The sequence below is a fragment of the Anabrus simplex genome, chromosome 7 (genome assembly GCF_040414725.1).
Source record: "Anabrus simplex isolate iqAnaSimp1 chromosome 7, ASM4041472v1, whole genome shotgun sequence".
NCBI classification, from domain to species: domain Eukaryota; kingdom Metazoa; phylum Arthropoda; class Insecta; order Orthoptera; family Tettigoniidae; genus Anabrus; species Anabrus simplex.
This window is the reverse complement of record NC_090271.1, coordinates 226,452,719-226,472,260: the sequence shown is the minus strand read 5'-3', so window position 1 is coordinate 226,472,260 and position 19,542 is coordinate 226,452,719. Positions and strand designations below refer to the sequence as shown.

At 37.1% G+C, this 19,542-nt stretch overlaps 1 protein-coding gene across 1 annotated transcript in view; it reads right to left on the bottom strand.

Annotated features, from left to right (window-relative positions):
- The window catches only part of LOC136877787 (uncharacterized), a 144,250-nt gene that overhangs the window by 34,809 nt on the left and 89,899 nt on the right, over window positions 1–19,542 (bottom strand). Inside the window, exons 4-7 of the mRNA XM_067151994.2 lie at window positions 14,483–14,768; window positions 14,095–14,416; window positions 11,008–11,176; window positions 2,005–2,137 (exon numbers count right to left, since the gene is read on the bottom strand). Of these exons, the coding sequence (XP_067008095.2) occupies window positions 2,005–2,137; window positions 11,008–11,176; window positions 14,095–14,416; window positions 14,483–14,768 (910 nt within the window). The remainder of the gene's footprint in view (window positions 1–2,004; window positions 2,138–11,007; window positions 11,177–14,094; window positions 14,417–14,482; window positions 14,769–19,542) is intronic.

The window sequence follows — 19,542 nt, the reverse complement described above, 5'->3', positions numbered from 1 at the left end:
AACTTTACAGCAGGGCGTACAGACGTCCATGATGCAGGCGGCCAGGGAAGGAAGCGTGTGTCAACCGATGATCTTGTTCAGCGTGGGGATCAGGCAATTCGAGAAAATCGTCGGTTCACAATTTCTGTGTTGAGTGTTTCGTTTCCTGAAATTTCCAGGTCAGCTCTCTACACAATTGTGAGTGAGACACTTCAGTACCGCAAACTTTGTGCGAGATGGGTTCCGAAGATGCTGTCTGACCATCACAAAACACAGCGAATGGGCACCGCTTTAGCGTTTCTCCAGCGCTACCATGATGAAGGACCGGATTTTTTGAACAAAATCATCACAGGGGACGAGACATGGGTTCATTTTGAAATGGAAGAAACAAAAGAGCAATCCAAACAGTGGATGCATTCGCACTCCCCGAGTAAGCCAAAGAAATTCAAGCGAACATTCTCCAACAGAAAGTGTATGGCTACTGTGTTCTGGGACCGGAAAGGAGTTCTGTTGGTGGAATTCATGGAACGACGGGCAATTCAGAATAAGCGGAGAGGGATGTTGTCATCAGGCATTGTCCTCCTCCATGACAATGCTCGGCCGCACACTGCAGCTGCCACCACGAACCTCCTGCAGCGTTTCCAGTGGGACGTTTTCGATCACCCAGCATACAGTCCGGATCTGGCTCCATCAGATTTTCACCTCTTTGCTCACATGAAACGCTGCCTAGGAGGACAGCGTTTTGACACCGACGAAGTGCTGCAGACCGGCGTACAAAGATGGTTACAGGCGCAGGCGGCGACGTTCTATCAAGAGGGCATTGACAAGTTGGTACCACGCTACGACAAATGTTTCAATCTGAGAGGCGACTATGTTGAAAAATAGCTGTGATATATCAGTAATTGTTACTAATAGAAACGTGTCAAATTTGTACTGCTGTTTCATTTCATGACCAATCGGACCTTGAAAAAAAAAATAGCCCTCGTATTATTGTAAACGTAGTTTATCATTATTAACTTTCTTTTTCAATATTTTTTCTTGCCTATGCATTTGCTTTTATTTTCAATATGTAACTTTCAGATCTGTGATGACGTCTTTGGCCTGAATAATAATAATAATAATAATAATAATAATAATAATAATAATGATGATGATGATGATGATGATGATGATGATGATATCATCTTAAATATTAGTATCTTAAAAATAATGTTTGTCATTCGACAATTATCCAATTTCAATTAAATTTCTTGTTAATTTAAAAATATATAGTACTTCTGACTAATTAAAAACAGTGACATTTTAATTTTTTCTTTCTTACAACTTGTATATTGCTTCGATAGTTAAATTTAAAAGTTCCTGCTAGCTGAGCTGAAAATCAAGAGGAACTTGAATTTCCAATTTCAACACAGCTGCTTTTAAAAACAAATGAGTTTGAACCTGGAACACTCAAAATGCATAACATCAGTGGTAACATATATAACTTAAGCTAAGAAAAGCATTTTGAATTGACTTCATAGCTTTAAACAATTCCAATATCATGTACCCACAATATAAAAATAAATATTTCATAAATATTGTCCATCTTAAAATATGTTCAAATATTAATGACATTTCATACATTAATTACTTTTTAATACACATAAGTTCAATCTTATTTTAATATTTTGAAAAGACTAGAGGCATTATGTTTAGAAATATTGTAGGACTTTTGTCAGTAACTAAATGCAGAAATATAAAATTCCAATGAGATAGATTTTACTTTATTTGGAAGATTTTTAGTTAATTTACCCAAGACCCGACATCACTGCAGATGATTTTCTGTACATATTTTTGACAATGCAAAGATGCAAGTGCCCTATATTATGTCAACAAGGACACCTGGCAACCCCAGAACCCATACACTTTGTTAAACACTCCCTCTGTTCATCCCTCTAATGGTATCCCATCACAACCGCTAAATCTCAAGTTCACAACATAGAGAGAGAAAGAAGAAAGAAAAAAAAAGGAGGAAAATTAAATTACCAGTTTCCTCCTCATCATCCTCCTCCTCTTCATGAGGGGTAGTATCAGCTACATCAGTAGCATCACCAACATTGGCCCGGCGCTGCCCCATCACCACGCGCACGTCACCACTGTGCTTTAACCGGCAATGGCGCTGCACCACAAACACAGTAAGTTAGTAAATCTGAAGCAAAATAAAGCTAGTAATGCTCTTAAACATATTCAACAGATCCTCAAATACAGGGTGAACAGTGCTACTCTCATGTCATTCAGAATGGAACTTGAGGTCAATAGTCAATAAGCTACAAAATACTGTCATAAAAGAGTGTTTCTGAGAAAGCATTGTAGTCTTATGATATGCAGCAATTTCAGTACAGCAAAATCTCGGATTATCCATCACCCTTTTAGAACTCGCTCCAAATAGATGTGCCATCCGGTGCACAGGAGAGGAAGTGTACAATCGCTTATACTATGGTCCCTACGAACCTTCCCACTGCACCGCCCGGAATATCTAACATCTCAAACTGAACGACTTGAATTTTGATGTTCTTGGTGTAGGACAGATCAGAAAGTGGGAACATTCCCCTGAAAAGGGGACATTCTAGAGAAAAGCTTGCTACATCATTCAGTCCATTGCATATCTTAACAGCGTTAACATAATTTATGAGCAGTGAGATGGTTATGACCAGATATGATCAGTAGCATAGAATGGGGAATGGAGCTTCACTCTGTTGAAATTTTTTTGTCACTTGTTCCTCCCCTGTCCAGCAAGGGTACCAGATGTGTGTCAAGCCCTCAACCTCAGCCGTTGCTTCAAAGAGATGGCATCATAAGAATAAAATATTGCAACTAGGACTTTCTTAAATAGGGATGTCTGTATAGTTTACCCATGGGTGATGTATGATTTTTTGTTTCTGCATGCAGGACAGTTATTTGTATCAAGTTATAACCATTAGTTTCTGTTAAATGTCACACTGTTAAAACCACATTGCTTCCTTCCCACACCTACTGACACCCCCGACGTAAGTAACTTTTTATAACTAGCTTAGTAAATGTAATTGTTCATAGTATAACCTCTGTTTCTGGATTATGTTTCCACATAAATTATGTTTTTTCTTTGTTTTTATTTTTTGCACTGTGCTGTTCCCAGTTTGACTTGAACTGTTAAAATGGCTGAGAAACATAAATGAGTAATGTTGAGGTTGTACTAGAAAATGGAAATTATTAAATGTCTAAGGAAAAGTGCTGCAAGTACCACACTCATTTGGTGAATGATAGTCAGTGATGATATCAGACATGATGCAGACAAAACCAAAGGTCATGTTTTGAAAATGCAAACCAACGACAGTTATGTGAAAGTTCACAAAATGATGAAACTGGTGATAAATGATAGGTTGGACACTGTAATGTTTCAGTGGTTTTTTCATGTTAGAGATCTGTCTTTCAAAGCAAGTATAGGCTGTCTAGATAAACTGGATTACTTCAAACTTTTCAATTTTTCCATTTAGTAAAGATTCTATTTATTAATTTAGGCTACTTTTGTATCAAATGAAATCATAAGATAACTGGTTGTTAAGGTAGACCATATTGAAAGCATCTAATATCTTGGAAATAGAAGAGAAATACTGTGATTATAGAATATGAATAGTGATTCTAATACTAAATGAATGTCAATAAGGAAGAGAATGAAGAAGACAAACTGTGTGGTGGAGCAGATAGACTATTTGATTATTTGAAGGATGGTACAATAGTGAGGAATACTAAATCATTGTGCCCATTCATTCTCAATGGGCATTTGTAAGAAGTTAGAATGAAAGCATGGGATGAAAGTTAACCTGATCTTCATGATGGGAAAATATGAGGCAAATGAAGGAGGGAATAGGAGACCAATAGACTTACTTGGCTGTGAAATGTAACAGAAGCAGAGGAAGACCTAGAATATTATGGTCAGAATCAGAATTTCAGATAATATACATGAAAAAGAAGAGGACACAGTGCAAGCTGCAGATAGAATTGTGAAGGCCAATAGCTCAATCATGGAACCTTACAGCCTGAACACTAAAAAGCACATCAATCCACATACTGATGTTCATAAAACACAGTAGAATTCTGATGGTGTTTATTCCTCTTTAGCTTTCCATCAACAATTCAAAAAGAGCCATAGAATATGGTACATATTTAAAAACTGCCTCAATTAACATATTCTACAGTAGAAGCAGGTAGGTACATTGAGATAATGAAGATGAATGTATGCTTGTTAACTTCCTTTTTAATTGCAGATGGCTCTGAAAGATGCTGGAGTACTAGAATTTTTCCAGTAAAGGGTTTCTTTAACATACCAGTAAATTTACAGAGAGAAATCTCCCTCATTTAAGCATATTTAAATGCCACCAACCTGGTGGGAGTCAGTCTTGTGAATTTAAGTACAGGAGGCAAGCATCTAACTAAATCACTCACCAGGCAATATTGTATTGAATACTGATCTCAAGTCTATTTACTAAAGGCAATTAGAATGACATTGGATTGTAGCATATCTTCCCTCTTGTCACCATGTATGTATAAAGACACAAAGAAATCTGTGATAATAGCTCTCACTAGCTTCATTTCATGCTATAACATGCAATTATTTTTGTGCACAATAAAAACAGCAAATATCATCATTAGATTAAATTAAATATAATATTACAGGAAAAGGGAATAGCTTTTCATTTAAATAAAAGCAGAAATGGTTGTGAAAGGTAATGTATAACCTCTGCTTTATAAGTGTATATATATATATATCTTTATCTTTCGAAAAATAAAACTGGAATACTTCAAACTTTTCAATTTTTCCATTTAGTAAAGATTCTATTTATTAATTTAGGCTACTTTTGTATCAAATGAAATCATAAGATAACTAAATAAAAATATTTTCAAAATATTGTTTTATACAATTCTCATACATTGCTTCCAACAGTTTCACAGCAACAGTAATCAAACTTCAGCTTTTCTCTGAGGAGATTTTTTAAAGATCTCTTTTACATCACACCACCACAGACAGGTCTTATAACAACAGGACAGACAGGGCTACTAAAGGGAAGGAAGCAACCATGGCCTTAACTAGGTAACAGCATTTGCCTGATGTGAAAATGGGAAACTACAGGAAACCATCTTCAAGACTGCCAACAGTGAGATTTAAACCTACTATCTCCCAAATGCAAACTCACAACTACGTGACCCAAACCACATAACTAACTTGCTCAGTCTATCTGAGGAGTATTTTCGAAGAAAATCTGATGCATCTGAACGGAAAAGTAAAATACGGTATATTAACTGATAAAAACACTGATGCTGAGCTTAAGGAGAGAAAGAAACAAATGTTCAGATATGATATGCAGCTATATTAAATACAATATTGTATTGTAAATATTGGACATCTCTGATTTAGATATACAGAAATACCGTAGATGGAAAAACAGTGATTCCCCTTTATGTTAGCAGACATTAAAAACAATGTACAGTACTGTGACCGTTTTCTCATTTTTATTCTATCTATTCTCAAATTCGTCACCGCCTTAGTCCGATCTCCTAACAGATAATCAAGTTTCTACTGTACATCAATACTGTACTGGAATTCTGCCTACATGACTTGCATGCTTCTAACATTTAAACAAATATTTAACGACCACTGTTGATATAAGTAAACTTTCTTCTTCTAACCACTTCATAATATGGATAGGCATGTCGTAAAGTAATCCACTACCTGTTATTCTCAAGCATTTTCTTCCACTTTTCAGTATGAATTGCATGTTTTCCTTATAATTATGGATTACATTATTTCATGTAAGAGGAATGGAAAACAGGACAGTTTATAACAACTGCAAATTTAGTATTCAGTACTCTCGGCATGAAAGCAAGCATTTAGATATTTGAAAGAATTAGTACCTTATTGGCTAATGAGAAAACTAGACTGGATGTGCAAGGAAAAAGTATCATCGTTGTTTAGTTGTTAAGAGAGCTTCTAATTACATTAGTCAAAGATAGAAAGTTAGCAATGAGGATAGGAACAATGAATACAATGATAGTTCAGTATGGGAAGAAGGAGTCTGCCTGACGAGGTTGCTTCTGCTTCCCAGCTTCATCAGGAAAGCAGTTGAGGGATCATCTTGACAGATATTTAAGTTTGATGTGTAAAAACTAGGATAAGAAGAAAGCTGGATAAAAACACGAACAGGGAAAAGGCAAAAAGATAAAGATGAATACGAGTGGTAAAAGACTAGAAGGCGAAACAAGCCTGTTTGTCCCTGAGAAGAGATGGATGTAAAAGAACTGGGCCTGCTGAGGGGAGAGTCTATCTATTTGAAGACAGCAGTATGAAGATGCGGAGATTTTCCTTGTCCTTTTGTGTTTCCAGGTTTGTCCTTATCTCCTATTTCTTTTGCTTCCTCTCCTGATGCTGATCTGTCATTGTGCTTACCCTATTCACATTCCCATTTTACAATATATCAATGTAAACTATGATATTTCGTATACAGTATTTCATTGATTACTTGCTGAAGATATCAACGCTTTCTGAATTAATGTTGCTATATGTTTAGCATCGTTCCTGTACCAACATACTGCAGAGAAAATTACCTTCCACATCATTTCTGCTGGTAAACTTATAATATTGTAATCTAACTTTTAAATATATATCCTCATGATTAGTTTAGAGGGTAAAAGAAATAGGTTACAATCAAGAATATGCAAGTGCAACATGTTCCAAGGGACCGACACCAACAGGGCAAATTATAGTAAGCACAAGCACTCAACAACCACAATTCACTACCTAAATCCTTTGTAAGGGGATTATATTTTGATCAGCCCAGCAATGAAATTTTAAAAAGTCACAAGTAACTATCCTTTAATTTTTTAATTGATACTGTATTCTATATCTTGTTTCGACGATAATACATGATTCAAGTTTGGTTTTGTTACCTATTACAAGTATAATCATGAAAATTTTCTAGCCACCTCCTCTTTCTCTGTCTTAAGTCGTCTTATACATCTCTGTCCTTCCAGAATTGTGGGCACTTTACAAGCAACACATTAATATCAGCGTGACATTCTTCAACAACCTAAAATGTTCAGTAGATAATGAGTGAAAACAGTACTGATGAAGGGCTTCATGATTACTATGTTTCATCTTATAGGTTATTGTAAGAGTCTCAAAGCAAATATGTCAACAATACCATTTGACTAAGATGAAAACAACATTTATCTTTTATTTTTAGGTCTCAAGAACTTGTACTAAATACCCAGCAATTGTTATTTTTTATCTATTTTTTATTTCAACAGCTACTTTTTTCCCTATTAATTTTTAAGATTTGATAGCCTATAATAAACCTTCTTCAGTTCCTGTTTCCAGTTCTCTCCTGCATTAGCTTGTGAATCAAGGATCTCCACTGTTGCTAGTCTCTCCACCACACTTTTCCTGTTTCCAACATTTCTTCTATCTTTCTTCCTATCTCCTCCATACCATCCTCCACTGCATCCACCCACCTCTCTTGAGGCCTTCCTTGTGGCCTCTTTCCTGTTGGTATTTCTCTGTAAATACATCTTTGGAACTAGATTTTCTCCCATTCGCATCACATTTCCACACTAATTCAGCTTACTTGTTTCTGTCCTGTTCTGTAGGTTTGAAACTCCAATCCTCTTTCTAATATCTTCCATTCTGATCCTATCTTTTCTCGTCTTCCCTACGATACCTTTAAGGTATTTCACCTTAGCTGCCTGAACTCTACTCTCATCTTGTTTTATTGTTGCCCATGTACCTGCTGCATATGTCATATCAGTACCAATAGTCCGCCTCCATAGTGTAACGGTTAGCGCTATTAGCTGTTGTCCTTGGGAGCACAGGTTCAATTCCTAGTACTGCTAAATATTTAAGAATGGGAGGAGGGCTGATATGTGGTAAAATGGTACATGCAACTCAAGTCCATTGGGGGTGTGCCTGAGGAGAGCTGCACCACCTCAGGGCAAGGACACAATTTTGCATTAGCACTAACAGGTAGGTTAAATGCAGAACTTTTTAGAATTTCCTTGGAACTTATCGGTTCCACAGTATATCCCTTACACTCTGGTAATACCCATTTGTTTGTTGTACTCTCTTTCCAATTTTCTCAGTTATCTTCCCATCTTCTGTGATTACACTTTCCAAGTATTTGAAACTTCTCACAACCTCTATTGGTTTTCCATTTATTTTTATGTCAGCTGCCGTAACATAACAGTGATCACTATTGGCTGTCATCCTCAGATGCCTGGGTTTGATTTCTAGTACTGCTAGAAATGTTAAGAATATCAGAATGTGGTTAAAAGAGCTGTACCACCTCAAGAAATACAAACACACAAGTTTACTTTATTTACTTCTATCTTCCTTTCTTCCTTCCTTCCTTCCTTCCTTCCTTCCTTCCTTCCTTCCTCTTGTTATATTTACTTTTTTACTCTTTTCTGTGCTTATTCTCATTCCAAGTTCTTCCATCGCCTAATCCCATACATTAACTTGTTCTTGAACTTCCATTTCATTTTCTACCCATTTCACTATGTCATCTACAAAGAGTCAGGGTCTTTGCTGCATTTCTTTCCATCTTCTGTCTTACACACTTACAGGTTTCATCCATGACCATGATTAAGTGTATGCAAAACAGTACGCTTCCCTGCCGAAACCTGTTTCCACATCACACCACTTTGTTCCTCCTATCTTGACCTTTATACTACTAACAAATTTTTTGTACAAAGCTTTTATCATTTGCACTTCTATTCTGTCTACTTTTTTTTCCTATTCAGTGCATCCCAAACTAACTGCCTTGATCCAATGACATGTGCCTTCTTGATGTTTATAATAAATTATTCATATTTTACATCCTTGAAATGCACCTTCTTCTGGGCCCTCATTTGCCTTGAATTTTTCCTTCAGTGAAGAGTCAAAGAAGTATGTACATTTTGTTCTGCATTCTGTGGCCAAAACATCTCTCTTCCTTTCATTTCTTTACTGTCCTGTCTGTACAAACATCTATAATTTATTGTTCCTTCATATAGATACAGATGTTCACATTATCACAAAAATATATTGGGAACAAATGGCAGTAGAGTGAATTGAACTTTTTATCAAAGGAGTTCTAAGAAGGAGTAAGTTAGGAACATGTAATAAAAGTAATAATAATAATAATAATAATAATAATAATAATAATAATAATAATAATAATCATATAGCCTCAGCTACCGTGTGCAGACATTTCGATTTGACGCCGTCTGGCTGTCTGCTCGTCAATTTCGACGTTCCGTTTTACTCCAGGTCCACTAGATGGCAGACAGAGTAATTTTCAATGTATACTCAAACAGCATCTTCAATTGAATCCTCTGAAATATACTAGATCTCTAAATTAATAAATTATATCAAAGAGATCAACAATATAGTAAAACTGTGAACTTTTCTTGACAGTTTTCAAAGTTTTAATTGATTAGCAATCTCTGTAGTACTTGTAAATTTTCTTAGTGGGCAATTATTTTCAATACTCATATCAAGCAGCAGAACAATGAAGAAAAGACAAAGAAATAGCACAAACACTTGTTCAGATTTTTATGAGAAGCCATATCTTCTCATGCTCCCATCATATAATCCTGTTTGGATTACAGATCCTCTATGAGATTTAATACACCGGTTGGTGATATGTACAAGATTAAGTTACATTTGACAAAACTGAAAGGCAATATAAAGCCAGATGCTCATTTGATCATGTACATTGTATTCAAACAAAGATATACCATCATGGTACATTGCAGCTATGCTAGTGATGGCACCTTTCTATTTCCGATGCTTGGGCATCAATAACAACACTCATTCCCACCTAATCAATATCTTGTTACGATACCTCAAGTAAGGCCAGCTGGATTCCATTCACCCAGATGCCAGTGGAGGATCTTGAATCGTGTAAGAAATGATCAAGAAAGATCATCATCATCATCATCATCATCATCATCCTGCATTGGTGCTTCCACTGCTTTAATTCTGGAACACCAATCTGCACTATTAGGGCAAAGGCCAGCAATTTTCAAGTCAGCATTCACTGTGTCTTGCCATGAGAATGACGGCTACTGACTTGGAGGTGGTGGGGGATGCGGACAACTATGAAATGCAGACTACATTTCTGAACCATTGGAATCTTCTCTATTGCATTTTCTCTGTAATGGGTACACTGTCCATCCACTGTTGTATTATGTCATTGAGTCGATCAGGGTGAACCCTATCACATAGTTTGGTGGTTCTGATGAACCATTTAACGTGACTGAGCAAATCATTATCAGACAGATTCTGAACTTGTCAAATCAGCGTTTTCTTGTCACAACAGACTGATGGTGCTTATTTTCTTCATAAATGGGGATGGCCGATTTCAACCAAGATGCGACTGAGGAGTTACGCTCCAGATCATTCAACATGTGGTCTCGACGGCCCTCAACAATCTTTCCATGGCTCCTTGATGAACAAGGCCGAGGTAGTGTAGTACATTGATGAACATTATCTGGAGATCTGAACTTCAGTATTTGCACACACGGTAGTTTTTTTCGTTTTGTAGATCAGTTCTTATTGTCAAACTGATCCTTTGGGCATCATATGCTAAATCAAACAACCAAAGACATAATGATGATTATTTTAAATATAATCTTTTTATTTGAACTGGATGTACTGGCCGAGCTAAGGAGAATAACAATGACTTATTTTAAGCAATCTTTTAATTTGAACTGAATGTACTGGCTGAGCTAAGGAGAATAACAATGACTTCCCACACTTGTAACATAGTAAGTAGACAATCCAACAGTCAAACTGGAATCTGTTCCCTGCGTGACAGTTAAGAGATACACTTGGTGCTACACAGATATGGCCTTACAGTGGATGTTTTTGCAAGTTACAACTTACCTTTGAACAAGAAGAATGAAATGCTTGATGAAGTCTACAGAGACATAGAAATGCAGCATGCAGTTAGTGGTGTGAAAGAGTGTTAGTTGTACCTGAATGACATGCTTCCAGTTTGATACCTGATGGCAGTGCCCACACCGGAACAGTGCGTGGCCCCGCCCGACACTTGCCTCAGAGGAATCAGCTGCAGCACCCTGTGCCTGGAGGCGCTGCTGGTAGTGCTCCTTGACGTGCGCCAGCACCAATTCACGACTTGAGTCCCTGAAGCAACAATAAAACTAAAATATTTACTACAAAAACTTAAAATATTTAATAAACCTTTGTCTCCTCCATCAATGACATTTTCAAGGTAAAACTACCATACAAAAGATAAATACTTCATGAAACTTATTAAGCTGTGCGTGATCCATATGGAGCATTCCATGTGAAATCAGACAGAAAAAAAACAACAAAAACTGAGTTTGTTTTAATTTTGAAGTAATATCTTAGAAAAATAAAGTGGTTGGGTGTATTAATTTCTGCGTAATATCAGTTTTCTCTGTTCAACATCCTTCATTACATTAAATGTTGAATATAATGTTTTTCCAACACTCAACTTTTTACAGAAATACTATGAACAAACTGTAAAGACAATACTATGTAGAAACAATAAGTCTTAGAAATTTAGTTATTCAATAACATGTTCTGAAAACATACTTATTCAATTTAACTGACTTCCTCACATTTAAAAAATAATTTGAAAGTTACTTACTCTTCAGAGCAGGAGATGGATTAGTTCATAAAAATTTGGGATGGGGAGAGGGGGTGTCTTCCTGTAATTGTATGGAACTGAATTTATTTGTTCAGTTTTCTAAACTCGCATGGCTAAACTTATAGAACCCTACAATACCTGCAATCAGTGTGCACTTTTCAATTGAACTCGCCTTGCATTACTACCTGCTAGTTGAGTAGCTATGTGCTTCTTGTAAGAGCTCAACCTTTATTCTTTATTAATTTTATATTTGTATATCACTCATTGCCCCATACATTTGACAATAGAAATTTATTTAACTGCCAAAGCTAAATGCAGTTATGTATTCAGATATTTTTTTTTTTCCAGTGTGGAATAAAAATATATGTAACATTTTAATGATCTCAATAATATCATGAACACCACACATGATTTAGATATCATTAGAAAGCCTATATTACATGTTCAGAAATAAAATATCATTCCATTTTCTATGTTAAGTGTAACCAAAATATGGCGTGGGAAGCCAGGAAATAGTTATTTTACGCAACTGCCATGGAAAGTGATCTTCTATGTTTGAGGCGAGGGTAGAATTTTGAAACGAGTAACAAACTTTAGTGGCTATTGCATACAATATTTTACTTCTCACTATGGTGAATTTACTTATTTTGAATGAGATGAATTTAATTATAAATAACTTTGATTCGTTGCAAATCCTTCATGTTTGATCCATGCATTGGTGTTTCTTATTGTTGTTCGTGTCTTACTATGAAAGTTATAGGAGGTGTGTACATGGGGTTATATGGTAATAACACATAAAAATTAATGTTATTTGATGCAACAAACAGTTCACTAAGCTACCAGAGTCATGAATATGGTCCTCTGGTTCTGGATTAATGAACGAAATATGAACTTCATGATATACTGTGACATATACAATATTTATCTGTTGGAAATGGATTAACCTATACATTATTCAGTATTGTGATGGTGGAAGATTACTTGAGCTAGACACGCCATTTTGTGTATAGATGGGTACAGAACCACAGTGCTGCAAACAGGTGGAAGTAAAGTAAACTCGTGTCCTCATCCCGAGGTAGTGCAGCTCTTTTCAGGCACACCCCCAATGGCGGTGAGCTGCATGTGCCATTTTAACCACATATCAGCCCTCCTGCCATTCCTAAATTTCTAGCAGTACCAGGAATCGAACCTAGGCCACCGAGGACGGCACCTAATAACACTGAGCGCTACGCTACGGAGGCACACAATCAGGTGAAGACACAATTCAACAAGGTTAAGTTTGGTGCTTCTCAATTCATGATCTCTCTGACTACCCGTGTTTATGTTACTATAATACGGAGTTCAACCAATCAGAGCTGATTTGTAGTAAAACAGTGCGAAAAGTAATTACAGTATGATAAGTGTCATTTTCCGTATTCTTTTCAGTCATAGTATGAAATAAAATTATATTATATGATGAACTGAATTACTTTTTCTGTGAGTACTATTACAGCTAGGAAAATATTATTTACATAGTCGTGATTTTGAAGTTTTTCTACATCTATTTTAACATTGTTGTAATTAAAAAGTCCCAAGTTCTGTTTTTTGGGTCCAACTTGATGTGAAATTAATGAAATACTGACAGTACTGAAATTAGGATAAAGATGATTGCTGAGAGAATTTATAGAGTATTTACAAACACTTATTATCTACTGTAGAACTTTTGATTTATTATATCTAAATATGGTATGGGCTGTTTTATCCTACAATTGATCATCCAGGAAGTTCTCAGAAAATATCAATTAAGAGCTTCATTACGGTTCACTGCCCGTTCAACTAGCAGTAAGACTGAAAATCCCATGAAAGAAAGAAAGAAAATAAATTAAATAAATAAATAAATAAAACCCAATCAATCAATCTATTATCCATAACATGCATAAGAAGAGAGACTAATTGCTGCAATTTCATTCAACCACAGAATCAGCCATGGCCACCACTGGACAGTGTTCTATGGAAACCTAAGATGAAGCAACTTGATGTTATTTTTTATGAATGCTTTACTGTTAAACGGTCAGAGAGTGTGTCTATCTCTGGACCCATAACAGAAAAGACTAGCGTATTTTAAGAGAAAATGGTTCCGACAGAGGAGAACACCTTCGACTTGCCATGGTATTTAAAAAAATTTGGGTGTAACTGGTGAAAAGAAAATCATTGGACTAGGAAGCAGCTACAGAATTATGTTCAAAGTTTGAGGAAAGAGTGAAGGAGCACGTCTAAACTTAGAACAATGTATGGAACAAGGTTACCTTTTATGATAAGTCTGTTTTATGAAAGCGACTATGAAACAGCATTCTAATATACAGAAAATTTCAATAACTGGCAATGCTCTGGTCTCAAAGGTGTCAGATAAAACAGCTTTTACTGTAACACCATTCATACAATTTCTTACCTGTAGTTGCATTTCTTGCACTTCCACAGTGTTTTCTTGCCCTCAACTGCAGGTCTCTTGACTTGGGGTTCTTGATCAAATGGCATCTTGGCTGGTCTCTTGAGGTCTTTCTTTGTATGATCTTCAGGTTCTTCCTGGAGAGGTGGAGGAGGAATTCGAGGCTGAAGTGGAGGTGGGTTGGGCAGAATTCCGGGATGAGCAGCCTTTAGCGGTGGTGGTGGGCGTAGAGTGCCAGGTAGAAGCATAGGCATGTTAGTATTGCGAGAAGAAGGTGTTGGTGCACGAGTGAGTCGTGGAGGTGCTGGTAGAGGTTGTTGCTGATAGATGCCACCCTCTAATGGCACTGCTGTACCCTGGCTCAACTCTCTTTGGGATCGTCTACCACTGCCACTGCTCTCTGCAGTGGATTCGTGGACACGCATAAATTGGAGAAACTTGTTATACTTGGAATAATTGCGTCGTCCTGTCTCGTCCGTCATGAGAACTCGAGCACGCTCGTGGCTAATGTCTCTAGCAGACTTCAAACGTATATGTTTAGTAATGTCCCATCGCCAATTAGAGCGGTATGCACACAAAGAACATTCGAAAGGCTTCTTATTGAGATGACCCACTATATGTACATGGAATCGTGATGCAGTAGATGCCCAGAAAGAGCAGTGTGGACATTTAAAAACCTACAAAGAGAAGAACAGAAGGGATCATTAAGGATTCACAGAAAAAATTAGCATACTTTTTCTGAGCCCGTGCAAACACTGCAGACATTCCTAATTCCAGTAGTTCATGTTAAGTCTAGAGTGAGAAGAAAAAGGATATGAGATCACTGAACTGCAAAAGAAGAATTTTGACCTTCATTAAAACAGCAGTATTGCCAACTCACAATCAGGAATTGCTCCCTACATATGATGTGAAACCTTGCTTCCATTAAGTGATAAAAATTTGGTTTCTAGACTTTAATTTTCATATGATTAAAGTCTCCCTATACATAGCATAAAAGGTTGCCATTTTCCTGAGATTCTACAGAGCTTTGCACTTGAAGCAGAATCCTGTGGAAACTTGCAAGCTACAACTGTTGTAATCAACTAAAGGAGGTTAACAGGAAGTTCTTAAAAATGAATAGTCTTATGTACAATCTCAGAGCTTTTTACAACCAAAATAGAATTTTAAGTACCTCGCTCAAAGTAGTCTTGCCTTCAAATGTTCAAATACTAAATATTCTTTGTATTCAAGCATGCCATTGGTTGCTATTTCATAGAAATTGCACAGATTTATGCCTCCAGCATCTTGAAATAAATTATAATCAATCCTTAAGTTGATAATTTTCACTATACCACTACCATTTCAGAACATTCTCGAAGTTTCTTAAAAATACACCATATATACAGCAATAAAATATTTTAAAATTTCACAGTGATAAAATTAAATGACGAGCTATTTTCAAAGTAATAAAAAATTATGAGGCAACCAGATTTATTTTCAGATGCTGCACATATTTTAGGCTACTATACTAACCTGAACAAAGCCATGTGGTATTACTTCTCTTTCATAACATGTTGTAACAGTAATACCATATGACTTCTTTCAGAACAAGACAGTCATGCTACCAATAAAAGGAAAAGCCATGGAAGGGTTGACCAGTATTAGGATGATCAGTAAGATTCAGATGTTAAGGAAAAGTCGTATTTCTTTCCTCAGCTCATTTTACACACAGTCTGAAAAATAAGTGAATGACAGGTCCCTGACCCCATTTAAAGAAATTTTATTTTGCTTATTCAGTAATAGCAAAGTCACCTTCGTACAGGCCATGAAGGCCCTTGGAGGAGTGGAAGGTAAAGACTTCCACCATTGTTAACCTCGGCACGTGATGGGGTAGAGTGGTTAGCTCTATGCCCAGCCGTCTTTGCCCCCAGGAATTAATCTGGCACTCATTTTTGGTGTAGGCTGAGTGAACCTCAGGGCCATATGCACCTCCGGAAGTGGAAATCTTGTTTCTTAAGTTTTACGACTTCCTGACGGGGATTTGAACCCACGTCCTTCCGGGCGAACCGAGCACGCAGGCAGCCCCTGCTTATTCAGTAATAGAAGGTCATATTTGGTTATATTTTAATCATTTTTGTTTAAATTGAGATCCCATTTTTAAGAAGGTACATGTTATCTGAGTTTAGCTCAGAAGCAATTCCATGTTCTCTCTCATCCAGTTCATCCTTGAAGGGTCCAGTTACAGCCCCCTTCCCCTTTCACCACCAACGTAATTTCAACAGATTGGTCACACTTGTAGCACCGCAGTGAACTCCATCATGCCTAAAAGTAAGTGTAGTGAAGGTATAAAATGAAGAAATTATGTGAAAGAGTTTGGTGAAAAGATCTTTAGACTGACAGAACAATTCTTTTGTGTGAAGTTAAGGTAGTGGCAGTAAAGCAATTTAATGTGCAACAGTACTACACTACAGATAAGCACGAATTGAAAATCTTCTATAAACAGAGCAGACAGGCTCTTTTGTTTGATGTAATGAAATCTTAGTCTACCAAACTTTATGATTTCTCAAAAGACCTGTGCAAAATGTTGGTTAGTATCTGCCAATATTATGCTTAATAAAGTGAACAATGAGCACTTCTGAGAATTCTCTACTACTTACACAACTTAGTCGATCCCGTAAGAGGCAACATTGCCATAAAAGTTATTTGCCCTCCTGTTATGAAGATGTGCTTTAGAAAATTAGAATTAGTGTAGGCAACAACAGCATCTGGGTACCCATTGATGAGACTATGGATGTGTGTGGGAGGTATGTTATGAAGGTTGTAATTGACATGCTTCTCATGAATCATCAGGGTGATGTATTTTTACTTCATTCAGAGGTTCTAGATTCTGCTACCATTCCACAATTGCAGTACTTTTTCAACAATGCCAAGAAGCTTTCGTGGGATTATGTTAAGCGAGAATAAATCCCTGTTGATTCTGGGGCTTATGCTTACCTACCTTACATATGTAACACAACGGATCGTATTGCTAAAATCTTACATAGGTACAATATACGAACTGTATTTGGAACTTCAATTAAGATTAGACAACTCCTGAGACCAACTAAGGACAGTTTGCCTAAATGGCAACAACCAGGTATCTACAAAGTTCCTTGTACTTGTGCCAAGGTTTATATTGGGCAGACTTCGAGAACGATATGCACTCGAACTAAGGAACATAACAGGTGCACCAGACTCAACCAACCAGATAGATCAGCTGTTGCTGATCATGTTTTAACACCTGGTCATGCTGTCATGTTCCAAGGAGTAGATATTCTTGCCCATATAAAACAATACTGCACCAGAATCATCAGGGAGACGGTTGAAATATTTAAACACCCAGATCATTTCAACCGCGATACAGGCTACAACTCAGTGAATCATGGCCACCTATTATCAGAACCATCAGAAAATTATGCTTTACTACTGCCATTCATTGTCCCTAGCATGGGGCTAAAATAGTGTCCCTATTACATCTTTGGGCACCATTTTAAATTCTTTGTTGCCTTCTCTTAGCAATCATTGACACACCGTGTTTCCGTTTTCTGTTTCCTCCTGATGAAGAAAGGCAAGGTACCATTCAAAATGCATGTTGAGTGTGTTTATATAGTTTTTTCTATGGCAAAATCCCAAAATATTACATCATGAAAACTTAAAATGTATACTTGAAAACCCATCACCCTGTCCATTTTCACAACTTTACATGTTTGGAACCACTCATCCTATCAGCCTGAAATACAGTGACCACCAAACAAGAGTCTATGACACACTCAAGGGACAAGTAAGCAGCTACATGGTGAGAGACAACAGTTTTTTTGTCCCATCCTCTTCCTGTAACTCTCGGTCGTTAGTAGAGTATTTGTGCTAGCGAGACACGTGATTTACTTGACATGCTCAGCGATTGTGATTATAAAGTACATTGCAACAATTATCCACCATGGTTAAGTTCACCACTGAGCAATGAGTGTTTATTGTTGAAATATGTCTTTTAAAAAGGAAATCATATGATAGGTTTAAGTGGAAGAGTTGCAGACAATTTCCAGAAAGTTCTATTCCTTCCAAACAAAAAAGTATTACAAAAGACAAAATTATGAGATTGATAAGTGAAATAACAGAGGACAAATTATTGATAGTGCGTCCCAGAATTTCCTTCAATGATGCCAAGTTTGCATAAACAAAATTGGAATTAGTTTTTAGCAACTACTATGACATTAACGTTTCTAAAAAAATTATATGCCTGTCTTTCATTTCTTCCCTCTTTCTTTTACGATAATGAGGCTTTTTTTAATTCCTTCTTGTTGAAGAGAACAGCGGCTCCCTCAAATGAGAAGGACCAGTAGGGTTCGGGGGAATGCAGCCTGTTCTTGCCAACAGCTCACTTTGCACACCTTGCTTGAGTTTGTTGTAAATTTCCATTTGGTGGTCACGATATTATGTGGGTTAATAAACCATTAGAGCTCAAAGGCCATCTTGATTATTCTTAACAAAACTTCAACCAACCCCTTTATTTAATGTACTTATTAAAAATGTACTTACACTATTTTGAGATGCTAAATTTTTGCTTTGTTCCCATACATGCTCATTCCCTTCTTCACACAGCCAGCAATATGGCAAATGGAGTGCAATCTCGGACTTTAGTCACTGTTTATGGCTATCATGGTAAGTGTGATTGTTCTAAGTATAACCTCTGTTCCATTTAATTTTTTTTTTTAGACTCCTAGTCCGTGAACCATGGGCAACGGCTGAGTGGCCTAGTAAGTGGTCCTGAGAGTCGTGATACCAGTTGCTATGGAATGGGAGTGGGCATCTCGGACATATTCTGAGTCCTGGCCCTCCTTGTGCTCAGGCAGCTAGGACTATAGAATTCACCGGTGGTCCATAACCCATTAGAAGAGAGATCCTCACTTGGACTATGTGCAAGTAGGGTAGCATCCTGCTTCATGAATTTCCCGAGCTCAGAACATTTTAAGCAAGCCTCGGACCTATGGGAGTAACGGAGTTCCACTCCCATTTGACAGGCGAGGGACTCCTTGGAAACAACTTGGCGAACGAAATGGAATTCGATGGGGAGCTATCAATATTAATGGGGCTTACGGAAGAAAGAAGGTAGAACTGGCTGAGTCAGCAACGAGGATGCATCTGGATGTGCTAGGAGTAAGTGATATTCGGGTAAGTGGAGATAAGGAGGAAGAGATAGGAGATTATAAGGTGTACTTGACGGATGTTAGAAAGGGAAGGGCAGAGTCTGGGGTAGGGCTCTTTATCAGGAATACCATTGCACACAACATAGTTTCTGTTAGGCACGTAAATGAGCGAATGATGTGGGTAGATTTGTCAGTGGGAGGAATTAGGACAAGAATTGTGTCCGTGTATTCACCATGTGAGGGTGCAGATGAGGATGAAGTTGACAAGTTTTATGAAGCATTGAGTGAC